The 25,233-nt window shown below is 41.7% G+C and overlaps 1 protein-coding gene across 1 annotated transcript in view; it reads right to left on the bottom strand.

Annotated features, from left to right (window-relative positions):
- ZNF385D (zinc finger protein 385D) overlaps positions 1-25,233 on the bottom strand; it is a 609,506-nt gene that overhangs the window by 201,590 nt on the left and 382,683 nt on the right. The window contains exon 4 of the mRNA XM_077809311.1: positions 10,472-10,614. Within this exon, the coding sequence (XP_077665437.1) occupies positions 10,472-10,614 (143 nt within the window). The remainder of the gene's footprint in view (positions 1-10,471; positions 10,615-25,233) is intronic.

Here is a 25,233-nt window from a genome sequence, read left to right as displayed (position 1 = left end):
ACAAAGACCACCCATAAGGAGACATCAGTGGGGACATTCAACGAAGCCATGAACCTGGTCATTGAAGAAGGTGCTGTTTTTTGGCCAACGCCATTATTCTACCTACTGGGGGAAAAAAATCATACTTATGGTCCATCAAAAGCTGAAAAGACAGATCTACCACTGACACATAGCACACTCCAAACAATTGGTAGACAACAGGAAATAGCGGAGGTGAACAAGGGAATTATATCCTGCTATTTATGGAGACCCTAGACTCAAAAATACCATGGGCACGATGTTGTTCAAAGTAGAGAACAACCTAGGGTATTTTAATATGATCTTAAAGTTTGCTTCCCATTGTTGGAAGAAATATGATCACTTGAATGTCTATAGAAAGCAAACAGAATGAGTGTGAACACAGCTGTGGCAACTATAATTTAAATTCATATGAAAACTTTTCATGGATTTGGTTTTGGCAACATTCATCCAGTTCTACCCAGGAATAAGCCCTTCTAACCTTGCAAGACTACTGCCATCCATCTGACAACATGTGTCTGCTGCTCATCATGAACACAGAACAGCTTTAACTTCTCTTACTGGAGCATCATCCGAAAAGAAAATTGCAGAACATTGCTCCAACCAACTGGCAGGAAATTCAAACAGCTCCAAGAGCAGAGCCAATAGAGCTGTTGAAACAGAAGGTAACATTTAGAATGCGATTACAAGGACACCATTGTTGGGGTCTGGACTGAAACATGCTAGAGACCTAACTGGTTGGTTGCTAAAAGAGGCTGAAAGCTATACAAGACAGACAGCAGTGGAAAGCAGGCCTAAAGCAACCACAGTCAATCATGTTCACCCCAATACAGGAGAATCAACCAGGAGTACAGAGCCAGAATAGCAACTCCTAGCATCCCTGCCATGTCTGATTGTTGATATAAGCCATAGATGAAAGACAGGAGTATGGTTGGAGCTTCTTTGGGGTTGGCAGGAACTGGTCTAAATTGCTCCAGTGGACTGAGCTGGCACACAACCAACCCATGACTGGGTAAGCACAAAGACCACCCTTGCCCTGTGCTTCTTGAGCTGTGTGCCCCTCAGCGATAGAAGAGGATCTGAGTCAGGGCATATTTCAGGAAGGGCATAGAGCACAGATTAACAGTTAAAGGATTCAGCAAACAAACCTGGCCTCTGCAAATAATTGAATGTTTCTTACTAGTGTTGATTCATTCATGTTTTGTGAGTACCAAAACAAAATGTCTGAATTGCCTGGATTTTGTTTTCTTTGCTTGTTTGGCTACACCCTACCCCCTTTCTCTTCTGTTTGTGAACCGGGCCATTATTCCTAAATCTACCCAGCTCTATTAAAGACCAATTACAGCTTTTTCTAACATTTTGGCAGATATGGCAGTTGAACAGTGCTAGAGATGTGGGCTCTAAGGAATCAGACACCAGAGTGAAGATAGCTCCCAAATGACTTCTGCTATTAACCAGAGACGAAAATTCTGCTCACAGACACCTGTAAATGACCGGACAAGCAGTGGAATCTTGAGGCTCTCTCTTTTCTTTACCAGAAGCAATAACATCCCTCCTGCTCTGTTTCACCATTACATTTAAAAGGGTTTGGTGCATTATGGTTCCTCACCTGATAGAGTGCCTTCACTTTTAAGCCAAGTTAAAAATCAGTGACAACATAAGAGTTCGTTCTTATTACCAAGTCCTTGTATAAAAATGCTGTTTAGATTCATACTAAATTGAAGCCATGTTTTGCCATGACTATCCCTTTATTGAACCTTTATTGAACCAGAGCATTGTGACTGCTGCACTTTAAAGGACACTCTATCCTTCAGAAAAAATAGTCATATTCAGTTAACTCAGACAGTGTGGCCATTTCGCAGAGCAATGCAAAATAACCAGTTTTCATTTTGTAAATTTCCTACTGCCAGCAGTGACGATTTGTAAAACTCAAAGTATTTCTGATTGCCCTGGCCCCAAAAGCTACATTTCATCCATGATAAACAACAAACTACCTGAGACCCTGAGCCTAAAGAGAAAATTTTCAAAATACCTTCTGGAGGGCCCTTTGTGAGCTTCTATTCTCCATATGTCCTGGCCCTAAACCCCAGGAAATTCCTGGGTCAGCAACAAGTCTTTGTGTACTGTCTATTCCTACCAGTTGCTTGCTCAGGTCATTTACATCTCCCAAGCAACCATAGGGCTACCTTCTGTGTTAAGTAGTTGAATTGTTAATAAACAGTGGCTTGCCCCATGCAGGTGTATAAGGCTGCAGGAGGAGAAAGGCAATTGCCAGCAAAAGGGCCAGTCTCAATTGCTCCCTGCTAACGCCTGTAGAAATGGGGTGGGGAGGCCTCAGTTACCTGTGCACCAGCTAGTCAGGGAGGGTGTGCTGCAAAATCTGACTTACAGATGGAAACTAATAGCCCTGGCAAGCATGTTCATCCATTTTCCAGGAGACACTGAAGTTCTTGTCTCCCAACTCCATTCGCTTAATGCCTAACCCTCTTCCATATGGCTCAGTGCTCCATAGTCAGAAGGGAGATGTGGGGCCCTTAAATACTGCTGCATTGTGTAAATGGCTGGAAGAAAAGTCAAGGCATTGAAGGCAAACTATATATTGAACAAGAGCCCTCTATAGAACATTTCATCATTTAAAAATTCATGTGTGCTGTATTTCTGGCACATAGCTGCAATTCTTTAAAACCAACCTGGGACTCGAAAGAGTAACCATGGGTTTATTGCTTGGCAAAGGACATGTCCAGGGGTGTACAAAGGAATAAAAAATTGGCTGCTTTTGGAGGGGCACTTTCTTTGCCTCCCACAGCCAGAGGAGCTGGCTCTCGGTCTCCCTCTCCCCCCTGCCCGCATGGCTGAAGGAACTGGCTCTCCCTCCACCCCCGTTGCAGCCAGAAGAGCTGGCTCTCCCTCCCCCACAGCCGCAGAAGCTGGCTCTCCCTCTCTACCCCGCAGCCAGAGGACCTGGTTCTCCCTGTTGCAGCCCTGGGGCCAGTGGAGCTGGCTCTCTGCCCTTCCCCCTGTGGCCTCAGAGCCAGTGGAGCTGGCCCAAGGCCACAGGCCCAAGGCTGGAGGAGCTTGGTCTCCCCGCCCCAGCCTCGGAGCAGTTCTGAGCCTGCACTAAGTGGGTGGGGAGCCTGGCATGCCTCTGCTTGCCTCCCCTTGCACACACCCCTGGACATGTCTTACCCACAATCTTGGTGCAGGCTTTCCATTGACCGCACTGGGAGTTCAGCATGTGGAATGAGGCTAGAATGTACAATTTCACAACCAACATGTCAAGCTTCTGGCCTACGAATAGTTGTTTGGGGTCAGGGAAGTTATGAAAATTTGCTTTTTCTAGCTTTCACATTACATAAGCTAGGCATAACCTTTAGCAGACTAAGTCCACAAAATGTGAGGTAATATTTTTAGAATTTTTTGCAGAGTAGCGAGTGATCAGGAAAAAACATAGCTTGGAGAAATCCACTGTTCAGTTTTCAATGCAGTAATTAAAAGTGCCTTAAGTTCATATTTCTAAGACTCTAGTACTCAGATATTTTTAAAAAGTATCTTATTTTGTAGCAGAAAAGGTGTGGCGTCCTAAGAATACCAAATGTGTGATCAACACATTTGAGATGTTTAGTTATATTTATATTCCTCATAATTATTTTCCTACTGCACAGATATTCTTCTTCACTGTAACCAAAGTTATGATACTTTTTTTTTAAAATTAGCAAAGTATTCCATCCTGTTTCTATCCAGAATCTCATATGTCCAGACGCAGTAAAAACTCTGTTCAGTTTCTTTACCAAATAAACTCACATTGAACTGATGAGTTTAAGAGAGAGAAAGAGATTCTTCAGGGCTTGCACAGCAGTATGCTGTCTTCAATTTAAATGGCCAAGTTGATAAAATTCCTTTTTATGTATGACTCCGCGGTACGCATTTGCTGTACAGTTAAGTATTAGGACCTACAAACGTTCAGCTTACCAGACTAATTAGCATGCTGCTTTTATGCTTTGTTTTAAAATAGAAAATGTCAAATTCATGACATAGAATGAACATTCAAAGATAACCTGAAAAACACATGAACAGGAGGCTGCCAGGCAACTCTCCAACACCACATTATACAGGCTACTATCCTCCGATCCCACTGAGGAGTTCCAAAAGAAACTACATCATCTGCTCAAGAAACTCCCTGCTATAGCACAAGAACAAATTTACACAGACACACCTTTAGAGCCCCGACCAGGGGTATTCTATCTGCTATCCAAGACCCATAAACCTGGAAATCCTGGACACCCCATCATCTCAGGCAGTGGCACTCTTACAGCTGGGTTATCTGGCTATATAGACTCTCTCCTCAGACCCTACGCTACCAGGACTCCTAGATATCTTCAAGACACTACCGACTTCCTGAGGAAACTACAGTGCATCAGTGATCTCCCTGAAAACACCATCCTGGCCACCATGGATGTAGACGCTCTTTACACCAATATTCCATGAGGATGGATTACAAGCTGTCAGAAACAGCACCCCTGATGAGGCCACGGCACATCTGGTCGCTGAGCTTTGTGACTTTGTTCTCACCCACAACCATTTCAGATTTGGGGACAACTTATACATTCAAATCAGCGGCACTGCTATGGGTACCCGCATGGCTCCACAGTATGCCAACATTTTTATGGCTGACTTAGAACAACGCTTCCTCAGCTCTCGTCTCCTAGCGCCCCTCCTCTACTTGAGCTACATTGAGGACATCTTCATCATATGGACCCATGGGAAGGAGGCCCTTAAAGAATTCCACCTGGATTTAAACAATTTCAATCCCACCATCAACCTCAACCTGGACCAGTCCACACAAGAGATCCACTTCTTGGACACTACAGTGCAAATAAGTGATGAACACCACTATACCAGAAACCTACTGACTGCTATAATTACCTACATGCCTCCAACTTCCATCCAGGACACATCACACGATCCATTATCTACAGCCAAGCCCTAAGATACAACCGCATTTGTTCCAATCCCTCAGACAGAGACAAACACCTACAAGATCTTTATCAAACATCCTTAAAACTACAATACCTAACTGGGGAAGTGAGGAAACAGATCGACAGAACAAGACAGGCATCCAGAAGTCACCTACTACAGGACAGGCCCAACAAGGAAAATAGCAGAACACCACTGGCCATCTTGTACAGCCCCCAGCTAAAACCTCTCCAGCACATCATCAGCGATCTACAACCTATCCTGGAAAACAACCCCTCACTCTCACAGGGAGACAGGCCAGTCCTCACTTACAGACAGCCCCCCAACCTGAAGCAAATACTCACCAGCAACTACACACCACACCACAGAAACACTAACCCAGGAACCAATCCCTGTAACAAATCCCGTTGCCTATTCTGTCCCCATATCTACTCTAGTGACACCATCAGAGGACCCAACCACATGAGTCACACCATTCACCTGCACATGTACTAATGTGATATATGCCATCATGTGCCAGCAATGCCACTCTGCCATGTACTTTGGCCAAACCGGACAGTCTCTACGTAAAAGAATAAATGGACACAGATCAGACATCAGGAATGGTAACATACAAAAGCCAGTAGGGGAACACTTCAATCTTCCTGGACATTCTACAACAGATTTAAAAGTAGCCATCCTTCAACAAAAAAACTTCAAAAACAGACTTCAAAGAGAAACTGCAGAGCTACAATTCATTTGCAAACTTAACACCATTAATTTGGGCTTGAATAGGGACTGGGAGTGGCTGGCTCACTACAAAAGCATTTTTTCCTCTCTTGGTATTGACACGTCCTTATCAATTATTGGGAGTGGACCACATCAACCCTGACTGAATTGGCCTTGTAAACAGTGGTTCTCCACTTGTATGGTAACTCCCTTCTCTTCATGTGTTAGTATATTTATGCCTAAATCTGCAATTTTCACTCCATGCATCTGAAGAAGTGGGGTTTTTACCCATGAAAGCTTATGTCCAAATAAATCTGTTAGTCTTTAAGGTACCACCGGACTCCATGTTTTTTTTTCTGAAAAACACAGTGAAGCTATTTGGCTTTCTCTGTCCCCTTTCACCAGTCTCCCCATGAAGTGTTCGGAAAGGAAAATCATAGTGTCCTCCATCCCCAACATCTTCTACCCCAGATGCTCGATACTGCTTGCCCTGCCTTCACACAGGCCAGAGGTCAGTTTCTTTCTCGGTGGCATCCATTAGTAATTGCTTCAGCTAACCCTTCTGAGACCCAAATTGAGAGATTTTAAACAAGAACAATACAATACAATTTTAAACAAAAACAATACAATAATATTGTATTGGGAATTTTACTGAAATGTGGATAAAATCATAACATAAAATATAATTGTTAGTATTATTTAGTTCTATTGCAGTAGCTCCTAGAGCCCCAATCAGTATCAGGACATCATTGTGCTATGCAATGTGTATGTACACACACACACTCTCACTCTCTCTCTCCCCCCCTCACCCCACCCCAGAGATTTACAATCTAAGTAAATTGGATTGCTTGTGTACACATAACTCTACATCGCTTTTATATCTAGCTCAACTAGATCCAGAAAGTTATCTAGCTTCACCCCTTAGATCTATTTAAAAAACTAATGTAGCTTGCTTTTAAGCAGAGTGTTTCTCTAGAAGCACACCCATTACTTAATTGCAGTATGATTTTGCACTGGCTGCATTGTTTCTAGGGAGAGCTGATAAAGCCCTAAATGGCTTGGGACCTGCCAACCTGAGAGATGTCTTCCCTCCCCTGTGACACTGCTGCAGCTGCAGTCAAGCAGAAGCATTTAAGCTAGATTCTTCCTACCCCCACCCCTTGGTTTAAAAGAAAGAGAGCTTCTGGAAAGTTGGCAGTACGGGTCCCAGGGCTCTGGAACTTACCTCCAATTTGCTCTGAAATAGCCCAAATGAGCTGACCTTATGCATATACTGCAAAACCCATCTGTTTGCTAGGACTTTGGGAGAGACAGAGGGGTCTTTTGAGGGTCTGTTGCCTCAAATATGATTTGTGACTTCTAGGTCTCAGTGATTTGGCCAATGCTAATATATCTGCTATTGGAATGAGTACCTCCACTGGTACTGAGATGGAGTACAATATAGCATTTAAAGCACAGGGTTAGAAAGCCAGAGTCCTGATTATTAGTCCCACTTCTACTATTGACTTGCTGCTTGACTTTACTTTAGTCTCGTAACACGTCTGATTTCTTTCACAGGGTATTGTGAAACTCAGTTAATGCAGGTTTGTAAAGGAATTTGGGTATAAAGCACATTTACAAACTCATCATACATGAACAAATCTATTTAGGAAAGACATCTTGGTCAAATCTTACATTTGTTCTCTTTCTCTCATGCTAATTGTACGTCCTTGTCAGAATGTCCTGTTGAAAGCCAAAACTGGCTTGGATGCTACCTTCTCCTTAGGCTGATTATGTGCCACTGCGGCTCACACGTCCTCACAGATTTTTTTTCAGACTGGAAAGAATTTCCAGAAAGATGCAGGATTTCTCAGCCAACCGACATGTTTACAGAATGTCTTTACCCAATTCAGGCTTACAAACTAAAGGTAGCAATGCTCAATATTGTATTGTTCAGATGGAAAAGTGGAACTCAAAGTGTGATGCCGCCAATCAGAATGCAGGGGTCATATTGCAGCTATGAAGTATGAGAGGGTGCTGATGGCAACAGCTGAGGTGACTGGATCCTCCTGCTCAGGAATGTCACATTCAGCAAAGGTGAATTCAGCAGATGGCAAAATACCAGGGCTTGTCTATACTTAAAATGCCGTGCAACTGCACTGCTGCAGGTATGCTGCTGCAGGGCTTCAGTGTAGATGCTACCCCCGCCAACGGGAGGGGTTCTCCCATCAGCATAGGTAATCCACCTCCCTGAGAGGCAGCAGGTAAGTCGACAGAAGAATTCTTCCATTGACCTAGCACTGTTTACATGGCGGACTAGGTCAACTTAACTGTGCTGCTCAGTGGTGCGGATTTTTCACACCCCTGAGCAACATAGTTATGCCAACATAATCTTCTACTGTAGACCAGACTTTAGAGACACCAACAATAACACTGCATGAGACTGAACTTCAGGCAAGGGACTAGGGGTCTTGATACATTAGTCCCAGCTTGCCAGAAAGATGGGGAGAGAGGCAGAGAGAGTCTAAAGTATACATGGTGGTGGGGTAAGCAAAGAAAGGACTGCTAGTAGAAAAATGTTTGGTGATGAGCAACAAAAGGGGCACTGGTAGGAGACCATTTTTACTTTCTAATTTCCTGAATAATTGTATTGCATCCTTTTTCTTTCGAAATGTACTGTAGTAGAAATGTGTATATTTAATTCATAAATACTTAATTTGAGTTGGGACATCCAAGAAATACCGGCCACTTTTGCAAATGTGGGGAGGAAGGCAGCTCCCAGCACACAGCAAAACACACACACACACACACACACCCCTTTGAGGCCATTTCCCAAAGTATCAATTCTGAGAAAGGGCACTTTCTGGAACGGCCTTATAGTGCCTGCTTATCAGTCACCTGCAGCACTGGTATGCTTTTGCAAGTGCCACTTAATGGTACATGACATAATAGCCCTAAACGGGGATTTTGTTTAAAAAGAAAATAACAGAAAAGATGTGTATGTGGCTTCATAATTTAAGTTATACTTGAAGTTTTAGGATTCAGTCAACACTGCAATTCTGCTAGTGAATGAAAACTGGCAAGTGAAACTGACAATAATAGTGTAATTGGCCAGTTTTATACACTGGATTAGATGCAAAAAGTAAACAAGCAGCACAAATCATAAAAAGTAAATAAGATTTTTAATTTCTTTTTTAATTTTATAATAGGCCACGGAGCTAGGGAGAAAAAACCCAGGCTATGGCCTGACCACTTTTTGGTGAAGCCAAATGCGAGTGGTGCTGCAACCCCATGACCCCAAGTCGAAATGCCACTCACTAGATATGGCTCAGCTATCCCTCTGTCCTAATTTGAGTAGGTGGCATTGCAGCCTGGTGCATGGGTCACAATGCCACTCAGGTTTGTGCTAGGTCACAACGCCATTCACTCAGATTTGGAGGGGGTGGGCAGCGGGGCTCATCGGCCAGGCTGCTGGTGTGGAAGAGGATTGTCAGAAGGGGGGCAATGTCCCTCCCCTCCACCCCTTCCCCAACTTGAAATGGCACTTGGCAGCCCCTGAGTTTCAAAACATGTTATCAGTAACACAGGTAAGAAAAACCTGTGGGGTTTAATCTTATGACATTTCTGGATATGATTTTTATCTCGACAGGGTGTCTTTCAAAGAGGGATACTTTTTTTAGGGAATAGTTTAGAATTGGTGCTATGCTTCTGAGGATTTCAAAGTAATCAGCTTGCAACTTACTGCTTCTGGGGTCTTCATTAATATGTGTTCTTGTTAATTGCTTGTATTTAAGACTAGCAAATATTATTAGCAATTAGTACATTTTAAATAACTTTATAGTAAATAGAATACCCATAAACATCATAAACAAGTAGATTAATATTTAATTACTGATATTTGTTATAAATTACTAATTACTTAGAGAATTGACATGTTCTTTTACTACTCCTAATTATTTCAATTATTTTTATATATATATATATATATATATATATATATGAATTAGAATTATTTTCTTTTGATTTGGAAGTTTCAGCTTCTTCTATCTTTTCTTAATCTAGTATTCTTTCAACATCTAGTATTTGTACGTAAGGCAAGGGGCTTTGTGCATCTTGCAAAAGGGGCTATGATTGGTGCTTGCTTTTAGTTCTGCAATTGGTGCTTGCTTGCTTTTAGTCAGGCAAAAAACAGTAAAATGCAGCAAATGTGATATCAACTTAAAACCAAGTTACAATTTTGTTTACAGAATTAATTATGTCAGCAGATATAGGAAAAATTGAAGAATTATGAAATAGACTTTTGTTAGAAAAAATGGATGGAAACATTTAAATGGTAACATTTTTCTCGAAGTGTGATGGATCATTTATAATTAGTAATTATTAAAGATGAAACTAAAATCTATGGTAGTTGTAAGGGCAAAGAAAAAAATCCTTTGATGAAAGAGAAAAGTACATTGTTTCATTTTCTGATATTCAAATCTGCAAGTATACTGTGTATTAGTTCTATTTTCATTGTTGCTTCAGTTTGTCCCTGAAGTTTTGCTGTCGATATTCACCCACATATGTTGCTATTTAGGATTTTTAGTGAAGCGTGTTGGTAACTGACAATTGAATTCCATCATCATGAGAGCTATTCATCTTGGATCCACCCTGTATCACATGTACCAAAACCTAGTCTGGTAAAATATCCTCATATCCTAAGTGAAGACAAAGTTCCATCTGGAGCCTACTTGTATCTTCAGAGAATTGTAAATCAGCGGAATAGACATTAATCCACCAGTGCGGTACTTACTGCATTGAAGTTGGGGAAGAGATTGACTGCTGCTGCTGTATCCAGGGGAAATGGAAGAAATGGTTTAATATCCAGCGATGGCTGTAATGGTGGGGCTGGAGTACGCACCAGGGCTGGAAGAGCAGGGCTCTGGCATGTACCACCTTCAAGGAAAAATATGAAAGAAGATAGTAAGCAAGTGATTCTTGGTATAAAAAAAAACCATAGAAAGAGTTTTATGCCAGTGTCAGGTTAAACACACACATTTGTATTTACCATCAAATTACTATCTTGTTAAGTGTGCAACAGGCTTAACTAATGTTTATGATTCTTTGCTGATAATTGACTAAGATATCAGTCTTTCAGTTCTCTAAAATTAGCTAGTAAACCTCCATTTCCCTCCCCTGGATTATCTTGAAATGTTAGTATAGTTCAAGTCAAACTTTCCTTTAGATGTTCAGCTAACTTGATTCTATTATAAAATCAAAGCTGAAACCACAGTCCTTTACTCAAACACTCCATATCAATTTAGCTACAAAAGTGGTTTGTTTGTTTTTTTACTCTTCCATGAAGTAAAAATGATTTCAGCTGGTGACTGTGCAAAACTCTTCCATTCACTTGTTTGTTTTAAATTTTATTTTCTTAAAGTTCATTTATTTCTCTAGCCCAACAACTTCTGCACAAACTTAAACCTAAGTAGCAAATCATACCTTCCTGCCTCAAGCGTTGACCAGTAAAAGTCTATTGTAAATGCAAACTCATAAACCAAATACCACATTACGGGCGTTTGTCAAAGTTCTGAATGCGACTGCAGTTCTAAAGCTGCTGACAGACACTTTTTCCTCTTGCGGTAGATGGGCTTGGTTGAGAACTCTGTAAGGCAGAAAAGCTCCTCCTTGCTAAAGCTACCAATGAACAGTTCTGTGGGAACATTATGTAAATGAATAAATCCCTTTGCATACCAATAAGCAGCCACCTGTTTGTAATGAACCACGATTTTACAGATTTGTTTGCCCCTTGCCACAGATCCCAACATAGTCCAGATAATTGAGAGCTGGAAATATTCAAGCCCAATCTCGTCTTCCAGCGTCTCCCATATTTTGGTTACATTCCAAAACATCAATTCACTGTTAATTAAAGACTGTTTGAATCCTAGGAAACTGTTGAAATCTGCCAGTATTCTTCTAATCTGAGAGGCTGGTAGGAGGCCAAAATGGAAAGGGAGTTTTACCCACATCACTGAACACAGAGACAGACAGATCAAAAATCTCTCTCTCTCTCACACACACACACACACTTGCTTCATAAACGAGTAGTATATTTTTCTCATTAGAGTTCATATATACAGCAGTCAGAATGACCCACTAAATCTGTCCACATTTGGCCAGCAAATCTGCTAATCAGAGTTGCGACTCAATGCTTCTAATTGAGGGCTAACAGCATAAGATTTAATTAACTAGTTGTAGCAGGGACATCAGCATTTCGGCTTCTGAGTATAAATTCAGCTGGAGGCAAATGATCAAAGGCAATATTTTTTAACATCTTTTCAGTTCCTCTATGGAACACTTGACACAGTATTATTGAAAAGGACGCATTAGTCACTAGTACACCAAAGGAATTAACTTAAAGTTCATCATACTCTCACACTGGTTTCACACTAGGGTAACTGCACTGACTCTGTTGGAGTTACTGCTGATTTATGTTTGTGTAAGAGTGCACAGAATCAGGACTGTACGAGTAAGGCAGTCGAGCACACAGAGACCACATCAAAATACGACAAGAAGTCTGCATTCACCATAGTCCATTGGAAAGTTATTTATCATCTGCTTGATAGCAGAAATTAGTGAAGTGGCTACTGCTGAAGACAGGATACCGGACTAGATGAACCTATGGAATTATTATGTGGACTGTGTAAAAAATAACTCTAACAGACCTCACTGTAGTGCTACACAAGATAAATCCAGCCAAACAGAGAAAGAAAACTTGGTAAGTATATGGGTAGGCAAGAGGGCCCCAGGATGTTTCAAAGAATTATTTCAAAGTGGTGTCCAACCACAAATCACCCATACTATTGCAAAAAAGTAAAGTCCTAGCCAAGGTGCCTATTAGATGCCAGATATTCCTCATCTGTTTGTTGGGATTTCAATTTATAGTAGATCAGGAATTGGGAACCTCCTACTAGTGACTACCACCTTATTGAGGACTCCCCCTCATGGACTTCACTCCCACCCGTTCTGCATCCCATCTGCTAAACAATCAGCATTAACTATTTCAATGCTGACATTCTGAAATATCATCATAAGGCTTTTGAGTTAACACCCCAGTGAGATGAAGGGTGCATGTGAGAGCACGGCCATTGCTTTAAGCTGTATGGTTGTAGACACAGGAGTACAGAGCTGCCCTTGTTTACCTTCCAAGTGTAAACCAAATGCAATGTTTGCACCCATAAAATGAGAAACTTAATTTTAAAAAAAATGAAAGATCAAATTTTGGAGAACCTGACAGTCTTACAGCATACATAACTACATCAAGTGGGGTGAGTGTTTGACACTACGGCAATAGCATGGAGCAACTGGGCTGCTTAGTATACTTGTCCTCTGTTTAGCCCAGATTGTCCTGGGTTTTTAAACTCAGTTCCAGAGGCTCCTAGTCCCAACCAATGGTCTGTAGAGCTGGCTGAAGTTTATGTTTTTAACTGTGTTCCTCTCACTAGATGGCACTGTGCAGAGATGGGTGGCAACAGTAGGTAGCTGAGGCCTTTGTCATGTGACACTGATAAAGGATCATAAAAGGAGTCACTTTATCCTTTATGGTATGTCATCCTGTAAGAAGCTGGGGAGTACAATGCCATTGCTGTAGGTAAACAGAACCTGGAGCTTTGGAGAGTTCTGCTGTCATAGCATTGACATCACACTGGATGTGCGTTCCCTGCTAAGAGCCAACCCTGTTCAGTACATTTGGATACACTTTGCAGTTGTATACCAGGACTAGTGGCTCTTTAAGCAGGTCTAATTTCATTGAATCTAATTTCATTACTAGCAGAGGGAAGGAAAATGAGGATAGACAGGGAAGAGAGAGACAAAAAGAGGAAGGAGAACAGAGAAGGAAAAGAAATAAAATATGGTGGTCATAGAGGTGAGTACATTTTACCACTGAGCAATGCTGAATGTGACAACAATGCATTTAGCAAGTAACAACAACACCTACACGGTTTTAGTTATTACATGAAGGACATACTTACTCTGGTTCTTTTTGCAAACCTCTCGTTGACTGTAGTAAGAGTTTCACTGTGGATGGAGGGAGATATTCAACTGTATATTCACACCCCATCCTATAGACCACAACTAAAAATGGAATATTGTCCTCCTCACCGCATGCCTTTGACACCATGTGCTTAGTGCCTGAGGAAGACATAGGCTCCCCTCTCAGAGGTCATCAGCAGGGATAGAACAGAGTCTTGCTATGAACTGGGCACCGCTTGAGGCCCTGAACATTCCCTCAAAAATTATCCTGAGATAAAGTGATTCTTGACCTTCACTACACTACTGCTTTTTAAAGTGGCAAGACATCTATTAATACTTTAGTATTTGCAGACTTGTGATGTGGTTCAGCCAGAATCCCAACAAAAAGTTCAGATCCTAATCTGGATTTAAACTTCCCCAAAATTCAGGAGTGTTCATGTCTGGGGTGTGAGCCCAGCTTTTTCTTCACAAGGGAGAAAAATATATTGCTGTTTAGAAACACGGTAACCTTAGTATTTTAACTAAGTTTGAGGCAATCATTTGTTGGCCGAGATTCCAAAGAATCTAAAATACAGGCACCATAGTTCCTCTGCCAGAGTCACTGACAACACATCCATGGTAAATACAGTGCTTAATTTGTGCCAGGGCTGAGCCCCGGCACCTCTAGGCTTGGCAGTTCATAGCCCTTGTACCTCTGGCTTGCTGCATCAGTTATGAATGTAAAAAACTGCTTGAGCCCCAGCACCTCTTCGTTACAAATTAAACACTGGGTAAATATGAGTGAACTGGTTTTGAAAAAAAATAAATAAAAACTCACCCACTTGAACCTTTGCCCTTTTCTATAACCAAAAGAAACATTTTTGTTTTCTTGAAATTCTGAAAAGTTCAACTAATTCCACTCACTCCCAACTCGACATTTGACTATGTTGCCACTAAAAAGGCTATTTTTGCAGTATTTTAAGTCAAGTACAGCAGTCAATACTGCATTTGTGTCTGTGAGCATACACTATACTTGGCGCAGCACTTTCCTGCCATGTAAGATTCACATTCTAGATGGGATATTTCACATGAGCAGATGTTACTCCAAAGCCAGCAGTGATTTGTGCATGAAACACCTTTCCTACTCATTCCCTTTAGCATGCAATTTGATACTTTGTAATGCATAATGTGGGGAAAGGGAGTGTGGTTTACTAAAGAATTTTGAAAATGTCCATGAAATAAAATTAAAAATAAATCATTTCAGGTCAAATAAAAACATTCTGCTTTTTGTTTTTGATTCTATTATATTGTATGATATAATAATTTAAAATAAATTTCTTAACAGAAAGTCGTTTCAAAATGAAAATTTGACATACTCTGTAGGTCACTGTTAGGTGAGGAGGAGGAGTGTGTATGTATATATACACACACACACACACACACACAGAGTGTATATATATATTGCAATACGGCTACCCCTTTATCAACTATGCAACAATGATGACACAGCAGAAAATAGCCTGGGAGTACTGAAGGGCCTAACAATGATTGTTTGCTACTGAGAGTACACAAATACGATTTTTGTTGGTTGCCGGAGTGATTGGGCAACGCCCTCATCCCTCAATCCCGCCGACGTTCTGCTCCGAACAGCTTGGGCAACCACAACTCTTGTGACCTGGACCTGGAGAAAGATTTTCTACTCATCAGCCTACCTGTCCTCTCCTTCTGCACGTGCACATGCGCATTCCTCATCCTTTCCCTCAACTTCACGTTTAAATTCCAGAAGAAGAAGAGCCAGATATCTCAGAAATGAGATTTCAATTTTGCTATGCAACTGAGCACAAACTCTAAAACTCATGTAAACTATTAATCTAATCCTCTCAAAATTATTCCATCACTCACTGCCACCACAACAAAGATAACATGAAAGAACAATTCAATTCTGAATTCTATTTTCATTCTACTTGGCAAACACTTTTCCTTTTAGGCTGTCTGAATAGGCTGATTCCCTAATTCCATTCTCAGCAGATCACCCGAGACCCTAAACTAGTGTCTAAATTCACTCCCATCCTGGGGTCTGCTTTTCAGTAAACCAAAACCAATAGCAAAATGTAAGTCTCAGCATTTGCTTTCTCCCCAAATGGCTATTCCTTGGAATCCTCTCCAGAACCGTCATTCTTACCCTAGTTCATTCTGGCTCACAGTAACACTCATATTCCTTTTATAGCCTGGTTGGAGCTAATGGGACTCGGAAATAACAATCCTGCATCTTAATGGAGGGTTTTTACTACCTGAGCCAAAGGTGACAAGAGAAAAGCCCCCCATTCTTCTACAGCAGGGGTTCTCAACCTTTTTTTTCTGATCCCTCCCCCCGCCCCACAATAAAAATTTATTGGCCCAGCTGTGCCACAACAACTGTTTTTCTGCATATAAAAGCCAGGGCCGGCGTTAAGGGGTAGCAAGCAGGGCAATTGCTGGGGCCCCATACCACAGAGGGCACTGCGAAGATAAATTGCTCAGGCTACGGCTTCAGCCTGGGTGGTGGGGCTCAGAGACCTGGGCTTCAGTCCTTTGAAGCAGGGCTTTGGCTTTCTGCCTTGAGCCCTAGAGAGTCTAATGCTGGGCATGCTTGGCAGCCTCCCCTGAAACCTGCTGGTGGCCCCCCCGGTTGAGAACCATCATTCTACAGGACCTTAAAGTCAGCCAACCAATCACTGTTAAAGGCTAAAATGTATTATGCAGAGTCTGAGCCCAAAGGTTATTTTTTTCCCCAGAAAATGTTCAACATTAGCTGAGACATTTTTTACAGTATACAAGTGTGTTTGGGGTAGGGGGATGCATAAGTTGTTTTGTTTTATTTTAATTAAGGTTTTTTGTGCTTTGAATCTCAAAACAGCTTAAATTTTAAACTTGCCATGGATTTAGGGCTAGATCCAAAGCAATTTAGGCATTGCAACGCCCTAACTTCTAGGTGCCTTGCCACCCAGTGGGATAATTAAATATTAATCAAGCCAAAGAAAATGAGAATGACTATAGCCCAAGTTAGGGTAAGACCCTGGTTCCAGTCCATCTGCTCCAATGACTAATTATTTATATACAGTGGAATGGCTTCAACAGGAGAGACAGAGAAAAATTCACCCCAGAATACCCCACAGCCCAGTGGTTACGGCACACAAGTTCAAATCTCTTCTCCAAAGCAGGCAGAGAGGGGAATTGAAGCTGGGTTTCCCTCAGGCTGGGTGACTGCTCTCATGACTGAGCTAAAAGTGGATAAGGAGGCCATCTCCTCCTCCGCAAGTTATTAGTATGTTTAGGCATGCTCAGAGCCTGTTTACCAAATTTGGACCCACCGGGGAACACCTAGTTTGAGGTTCCTGCTGTGGCTTAGGCATGGCATAGGCACCTAGGTAGCTGTACTCATGCTCACTGGCAGAAACTTAGGCACCTAAATTTCGATTGTTAAAGTCCCCTGGGTGCCTAACGAGTTAGATAGTGGCTGAGCAGTGGTTTTGATTTGCCTAAAGGAGCAGTTATACACCTAAGTCCTTTTGTGGACCCAGCCCTTAGTCACCAGTGAGGACAAGTAAGTGTTCTTGACGTGTCTGAACAGATCTTGTTCACAAATTAAGAAAAGATATAAGCATTAAGAATGATGGGCTGGCTATGATGGATACTAAATTTTCATAATCTTTGAACAAACACTGACTACACTCAGATCTGCAGAGAACTTGGAAGGAGATTTTTAAAGAATTGTAACAAGACAGACGAAAAAGGCTCTTAGATCAGGGGAGAACTACAGGAAGCTTGAAAATAATTGGTTTGTCCATGGGATATGAAATGTAGATCCGCCTTTCAGGAATATTTCAGGCTAATGTGATCTTACAACCACTAGGTCACATTCCCTTACTAATGTTCTTACTGCTAAATTGTTCATTTGGCTCTGAACAAGCTCCCCATCTTTGGATCAATAGTCTGAATTTTTGCAACAGATGCTTTTCTTAGAAAGTGCTATACTGGCACTTTCAAGATGACTTCTGTTCCAGAATAAACAGTATCCACTGATGAATTATTTTAACCTCCACTGGTAAAATATTCTTCATTTAAAGGCTAAATGGCCTTTATACTGTACTATTTTAGTATTTAGAGCATGCACACTCAGCATACAGAACATTAATTTGATTTTTCATGCTATATATTATTTATATGTAAATAGATCTATTTTAAATATTAAAATTTGGTAGACTAAATTCATCTCTGGTACTCATCCCTGTTGATCTTAATGAATCTACATTAGAATTGAGTTACTTTGTCCAATGCTGCAATAGCAACATATTGTTTGGAAGTCTGATGATGATGCCTAACATTTATAATGTTAGGTCTCAATTCTTTGAAGTTTTTTAAAGAAGCATATGCACTTGATTTCTCATTTGGTATTACAAGCATTAGTGCTGTTCTTTCATATTGCAAAAATCTTCAAGATGCTTTTGAAAATGAAAATATTCAGATTCAAATACAAATGTGTGATATAATCATTTTTAATTTCAGAAAAGATTACATGAAACCTAATAACAGAGAATAAACCTTAGAAATGAGGGTCCAGTCTGTAGTCCTTATTTGTGCAAAACTCCCTCTGACTTCCATGAGTAGGGAAGTTGGAAGCCTAGAAACCTGTACAACATATGGCGATCCATGCTTTTCTTTCGTAGGCTTTGCAGCAGGTCACATTAAGAGTTGATAACTTTGCAGAGGATGAATTTGACAGTGACTCAGCTGTTGATATCTAGAGAATTATTTTTGTCTAGATGTAATTGTGATTCCTGCAAAGTTCGTAACATGTTTTGGGAAAATAAACTCTAATTTATTTATAGCAACCTGGGACTATGTATTCCGATGCAAAGTAATGCACCCTCAGTTTTACATTATTTCTTTGCATTTACAGTATGGGTGCAGCATGTTGGGAGATATAAAAATGTATTTTAAGAAAGATATATTTAAATAGCATAATGAATCTGTCTTTATAGTCATGCATATATAGGAGCACATTCCTCTGCTGCTTGTATGTAACTCAAATGGTAGTCACATGAAACTGATGACATGATCTTCCACCTCCTCCTGTTTTTAGTACAAGAGAAACCATTCAGATCCCCTATACTGCTGATTCACAGTGCATATGGGGGACATTCTTGCCCCCATAAACAAGAATTTAAAAAAAAATCAAATTAATCTAAAATCTACTAAAAACAGGATCTGAACCCAGAACCCAGTACTTCACACATTCTAGCCATGAAGCATATTAACCCATTGTACCCCAGATCTCACTTATAATCATAGCTTTCCAAGGAATAAATGGTACCTGAGTGTGTCACAATATTTAATGTATTTATTAGAGCTGGTCAGAAAAAATTCCTACAAAATTTTCCATTGGAGCTTGCCCATTCATCAAAATTGAAATGTGCTGTGGAGACAGTTTAATTTTCAACCAAGTTTCCAAAGGAACGCAGGCAGGTTTCCTGCCAACCCACCAGTCTGGCTCCTCCGCAATCTACCGGGTACACGGCTCCAGAGTCAGGGACCTCAAGGCTTCTAGGGCCAGCAGCTCCAGTGCAGCTCTCACTGGAGCCTGGGCTCCAATTTCTTTCACAGAGAATTTAGAAATGTTTGGTTTCCATTCCAAACTGGAATGAAATGAGGTTTTGAATGATCAGAACCCCCACAAAACAGAATTAATATTATCTGCACAGATAGGGTGACCAGACAGCACACGTGAAAAATCGGGACAGGGGGTCGGGATTAATAGGAGCCTATATAAGAAAAAGACCCAAAAATTGGGACTGTCCCTATAAAAATTGGAACAGCGGGCCACCCTATGCACAGGTCTACTATTTATCCTTATAACACCTATGTGGGATGGGGAAACCCTATTATCCCCATTTTACAGATGAGGAACTGAGACACAGAGAGGTTAAGGGATTTTTCCAAGGCCACACAAATAATTGGAGGCAGAGTAGGAAACTGAACCCAGGTTCTCCAAGTTCCATACCAGCCTCCTAACCATGGAACCGTCATTCCTTGGTCTCACACCTGTTGCAACCTTCCAGAGAAGCATGGAGCCTTACAATTATCCACTGTTAAGATACATGAAAAGTAGTGCTCAACATATTTCTTTGATTTTAAATGCCAAGCAGACTTAGTATGTGAACAAGAAGAAAAAGTGCCATTAAATCAGTGTTTCTCAAGCTTTTCAAAGCAAAGCCCCACCTTCAGGAAAATGAAAACATTTGCACCTCTAGTGTGGTGTTAATGACCTACACATCTTAATTTATGCAATTTACACATAATCATAGAATCATAGAATATCAGGGTTGGAAGAGACCTCAGGAAGTCATCTAGTCCAACCCCCTCCTCAAAGCAGAACCAGTCCCGAACTAAATCATCCCAGCCAGGGCTTTGTCAAGCCTGACCTTAAAAATATCTAAGGAAGGAGATTCCACCACCTCCCTAGGTAATGCATTCCAGTGTTTCACCACCCTCCTAGTGAAAAAGTTTTTCCTAATATCCAACTTAAATCTCCCCCACTGCAACTTGAGACCATTACTCCTTGTTCTGTCATCTGCTACCACTGAGAACAGTCTAGAGCCATCCTCTTTGGAACCCCCTTCAGGTAGTTGAAAGCAGCTATCAAATCCCCCCTCATTCTTCTCTTCCGCAGACTAAACATCCCCAGTTCCCTCAGCCTCTCCTCATAACTCATGTGTTCCAGTCCCCTAATCATTTTTGTTGCCCTCCGCTCGACTCTTTCCAATTTTTCCACATCCTTCTTGTAGTGTGGGGCCCAAAACTGGACACAGTACTCCAGATGAGGCCTCACCAATGTCGAATAGATGATAGGTATCCTATCCCTACCCTCCAGCATATCTACCTCTCCTCCCAGTTTAGTGTCATCTGCAAACTTGCTGAGGGAGCAATCCACACCATCCTCCAGATCATTTATGAAGATATTGAACAAAACCGGCCCCAGGTCCGACCCTTGGGGCACTCCACTTGATACCGGCTGCCAACTAGACATGGAGCCATTGATCACTACCCGTTGAGCCCGACAATCTAGCCAACTTTCTATCCACCTTATAATCCATTCATCCAGCCCATACTTCTTTAACTTACTGGCAAGAATACTGTGGGAGACCGTGTCAAAAGCTTTGCTAAAGTCAAGGAACAACATGTCCACCACTTTCCCCTCATCGACAGAGCCAGTATTCTCATCATAGAAGGCAATTAGATTAGTCAGGCATGACTTGCCCTTGGTGAATCCATGCTGACTGTTCCTGATCACTTTCCTCTCCTGTAAGTGCATCAGAATTGATTCCTTGAGGACTGCTCCATGATTTTTCCAGGGACTGAGGTGAGGCTGACTGGCCTGTAGTTCCCCGGATCCTCCTTCTTCCCTTTTTTAAAGATGAGCACTACATTAGCCTTTTTCCAGTCATCTGGAACCTCCCCCGATCACCATGAGTTTTCAAAGATAATGGCCAATGGCTCTGCAATCACGTCCGCCAACTCCTCTAGCACTCTCGGATGCAGCGCATCCGGCCCTATGGACTTGTGCTCGTCCAGCTTTTCTAAATAGTCCCGAACCACTTCTTTCTCCACAGAGGGCTGGTCACCTCCTCCCCATGCTGTGCTGCCCAGTCTGGGAGCTGACCTTGTTCATGAAGACAGAGGCAAAAAAAGCATTGAGTACATTAGCTTTTTCCACATCCTCTGTCATTAGGTTGCCTCCCTCATTCAGTAAGGGGCCTCACTTTCCTTGACTTTCTTCTTGTTGATAACATACCTGAAGAAACCCTTCTTCTTACTCTTAACATCTCTTGCTAGCTGCAACTCCAGGTGTGATTTGGCCTTCCTGATTTCACTCCTGCATCCCCGAGCAATATTTTTATACTCTTCCCTGGTCATTTGTCCAATCTTCCACTTCTTGTAAGCTTCTTTTTTGTGTTCAAGATCAGCAAGGATTTCACTGTTAAGCCAAGCTGGTCACCTGCCATATTTACTATTCTTTCTACACAGCGGGATAGTTTGTCCCTGTAACCTCAATAAGGATTCTTTAAAATACAGCCAGCTCTCCTGGACTCCTTTCCCCCTCATGTTATTCTCGAAGGGGATCCTGCCCATCAGTTCCCTGAGGGAATCAAAGTCTGCTTTTCTGAAGTCCAGGGTCCGTATTCTGCTGCTCTCCTTTCTTCCCTGTGTCAGGATCCTGAACTAGACGATCTCATGGTCACTGCCTCCCAGGTTCCCATGCACTTTTGCTTCCCCTACTAATTCTTTCCAGTTTGTGAGCAGCAGGTCAAGAAGACCTCTGCCCCTAGTTGGTTCCTCCAGCACTTGCACCAGGAAATTGTCCCTTACACTTTCCAAAAACTTCCTGGATTGTCTGTGCACCGCTGTATTGCTCTCCCAGCAGATATCAGGGTGATTGAAGTCTCCCATGAGAACCAGGGCCTGCGATCTAGTAACTTCCGTCAGTTGCCGGAAGAAAGCCTCGTCCACCTCATCCCCCTGGTCCGGTGGTCTATAGCAGACTCCCACAACGACATGACCCTTGTTGCTCACACTTCTAAACTTAATCCAGAGACACTCAGGTTTTTCTGCAGTTTCATACTTAAGGAGCAGTATGACTGCTCAGAGCTCACATACAGTGCAACTCCCCCACCTTTTCTTCCCTGCCTGTCCTTCCTGAACAGTTTATATCCATCCATGACAGTACTCCAGTCATGTGAGTTATCCCACCAAGTCTCTGTTATTCCAATCACATCATAATTCCTTGACTGTGCCAGGACTTCCAGTTCTCCCCGCTTGTTTCCCAGGCTTCTTGCATTTGTGTATAGGCACTTGAGATAACTCGCTGATCGTCCCTCTTTCTCAGTATGAGGCAGGACCCCTTCCCTCTCGCACGCTCCTGCTTGTGCTTCCTCCCGGTATCCCACTTCCCCACTTACCTCAGGGCTTTGGTCTCGCTTTGGTTCCCCCGGTGAACCTAGTTTAAAGCCCTGCTCACTAGGTTAGATCCTGGCTTTATGCCCCATCCTACACCCTGTAGCACTTCAGTGAAGACGTTACCTATGCCAACAGGAGGGGTCCTCCTATCAGTGTAGATTATCCACCTCCCTGAGAGGTGGTAGCTAGATCAACAGAAGAATTCTCCCATCTATCTAGCTCTGTCTACACCAGGAGTTAGGTTGGTTTAGCTGTGTTTTGCAGGGGTGCAGATTTTTCATATCCCTGAGTGACGTAGTTATACGAACCTCATTTCCTAGTGTAGATCAGACCTTACTTTAAAAAAAAGTGAAAACAGACTCTGGAGAACAACTGAAAGGTCTGTCTGTGTCTGCTTCACAAGCTCTCCTTTCTCTTGGCAAACTACAAGGATTCTCATTTCTTGTCAGCCACTCCACCCCCGCACTACCAACTTCTTTACTAGAGCAGGATGATCATGGGGAAGCCTGGGTTACAGCTGCAAAGACTAGCTTGCTGAAACCAAGCCCATAATGCATAACATTATGCTAACATTTTCATCATGACATCAGAATGCCAGCCTAGAGGATCTTGTCCGGAGTACAGGTGGCAGAAGAGGGCCAGCTACAGAGGAAAGCAGTTGTCCCTTTTCTTTTGACCATGTAGACTCACATAAAGAACCAAAGGACTCATCTTGGCCAGCCACTTCCATGTGCAGCTTTCACCCAGTGTCTATGCTCAGATCTGTTTCATCTGAAGTCAATGGATATTTAACAAATTAAATACAATGGCAGCTAGATCCAGTTCTCGTGAGGAGCATGGGTACTTTTTGGCTGGCATTGCACTGTGATGAACTCACAGCATAAACAATTGTATAAATGCATTCATCAGACAAGGAAAACCTGCAGTGTTCAGGATCTCTTCAGCCAGCTTGGATTTTTGGCCAAACATACACCCAGCACAACCCCTTTCTTTTGTGGGGTTCAGCAGTTGTGGCAATATCATTCCTGGGAACCAGATTGACTGCTCCAGTATTAGCTGGAGCATTCTGGATTCCCTCACCCTCCAAGAAGCTTACAATATATTGTGATTAAAGACCTCCTAGAGTGTGCCATGGAGTAACTGATGCAGGGCTCAACAAAAAGGTTGTTATAAGCCTCATGGACCACACAATGGAACTGCATGTGGGAGCCTGTTAAACAACACTAGAGTCAATCCAATGTACCCTTTTCTAGTGTCAGGTTCCATTAATATAGCTTAACCATGAAGCCTTAAAAAATTCAAAAATAGTACTAACAGTTGAGTACTGTAAACCCACATTAATTTAAAAGCATTATACTTGCTGACATTTAAAAATCTTTGACCTGGCATATTCAGCAGTTGGATTTTTCTAATGTCCTTATAAAGGTCATGTTTATGGTATAATGAACACACATTTGCAAGGGTTATTAATCAGAGAAACATTATATTGCAAATAGATTTTCAAAGAATTTTTCATTTTTATGCTGAATATCTTAGCTGTTTAAAAAGCCCCATTTTTCAAGAGCATGCTTGGGAAAAATAAAATTAATTAACTTCTGCTGTTATGATATCTTTATTTTAAACAAAATAGATACACAACTCAGAAAAAATATGACAAATATCATGAGAGATTCTGTTATTTCAACAGACTCCACTGACATTTAGTAAAACTTTAGCAATGAAGCTAGTAGTGTACAGCAATGCCATTTTCAATCAGCAAGGGGACGTTTGAGAACGAAAAACTTTATTATTAATCCAATGGATATTGGCATTACACACTTTTTTAGCCATAGGCACTGAGGAGCAGAGGGGACCTGATCTTAACAGCTATTCTGCTATGTATATTTTTAGGATCAAATCCTCCCTGCCTCCATCCATGGAGGGTCATGCCAGCAGCAAAACCAGCGTATGGATGGAAAGGTGGAGTATACAGGGAGTTAAGGATTAGTTGAGGGAAGGATGATAGAAGTCTATAAAGGAAGAGCAAACTCTAACCATGTCAAGGACAGCTCCAGAGAACAACTTCTACCCTGATGCAGAAGGGAATCAGGACAAGGCCAATCGGTACATGGCTAAGTGGATCCACCACTTTTACTGGGGCATTAAAATTCAAAACAAGGAAGATGTACTGCAGCACTGTGGCTTTATACTAGTCATATGCAGCTGTGGGGTATAATTCTTCCCTGCCTCAACCCCAATATAGTTTTCTTGCTTTAAAACACTGCATTGGTAGTAATTCTACTGTATTTTAGAAGATACCCCAAACAATTCACTGAAATCAAGCATGGTGCTCTGCAAAATTCAGCTTTTAAGAAGTCTGATTATTTTTTGTGCATAAAAGACAAATGTGATATACTGTACTATAGAAATCCTCTATTACAGACTCTGGGTTTTGATTCACAGTAAATATTGGATGAATAAATGTTTAAATCTGATTTCTGGTAGGTTTATGTCCCTTAACAAGTAGACAGGGGGTAAGATAAATTGTTTCTAGCTAAATATTAGTGGGCGAGAAAAAAGAGTGGAGCC

The sequence above is a fragment of the Eretmochelys imbricata genome, chromosome 2 (assembly GCF_965152235.1).
Source record: "Eretmochelys imbricata isolate rEreImb1 chromosome 2, rEreImb1.hap1, whole genome shotgun sequence".
Classification (NCBI taxonomy): domain Eukaryota; kingdom Metazoa; phylum Chordata; order Testudines; family Cheloniidae; genus Eretmochelys; species Eretmochelys imbricata.
The sequence above is the reverse complement of the archived record's forward strand: the minus strand, read 5'-3'. Positions and strand labels throughout refer to the sequence as shown.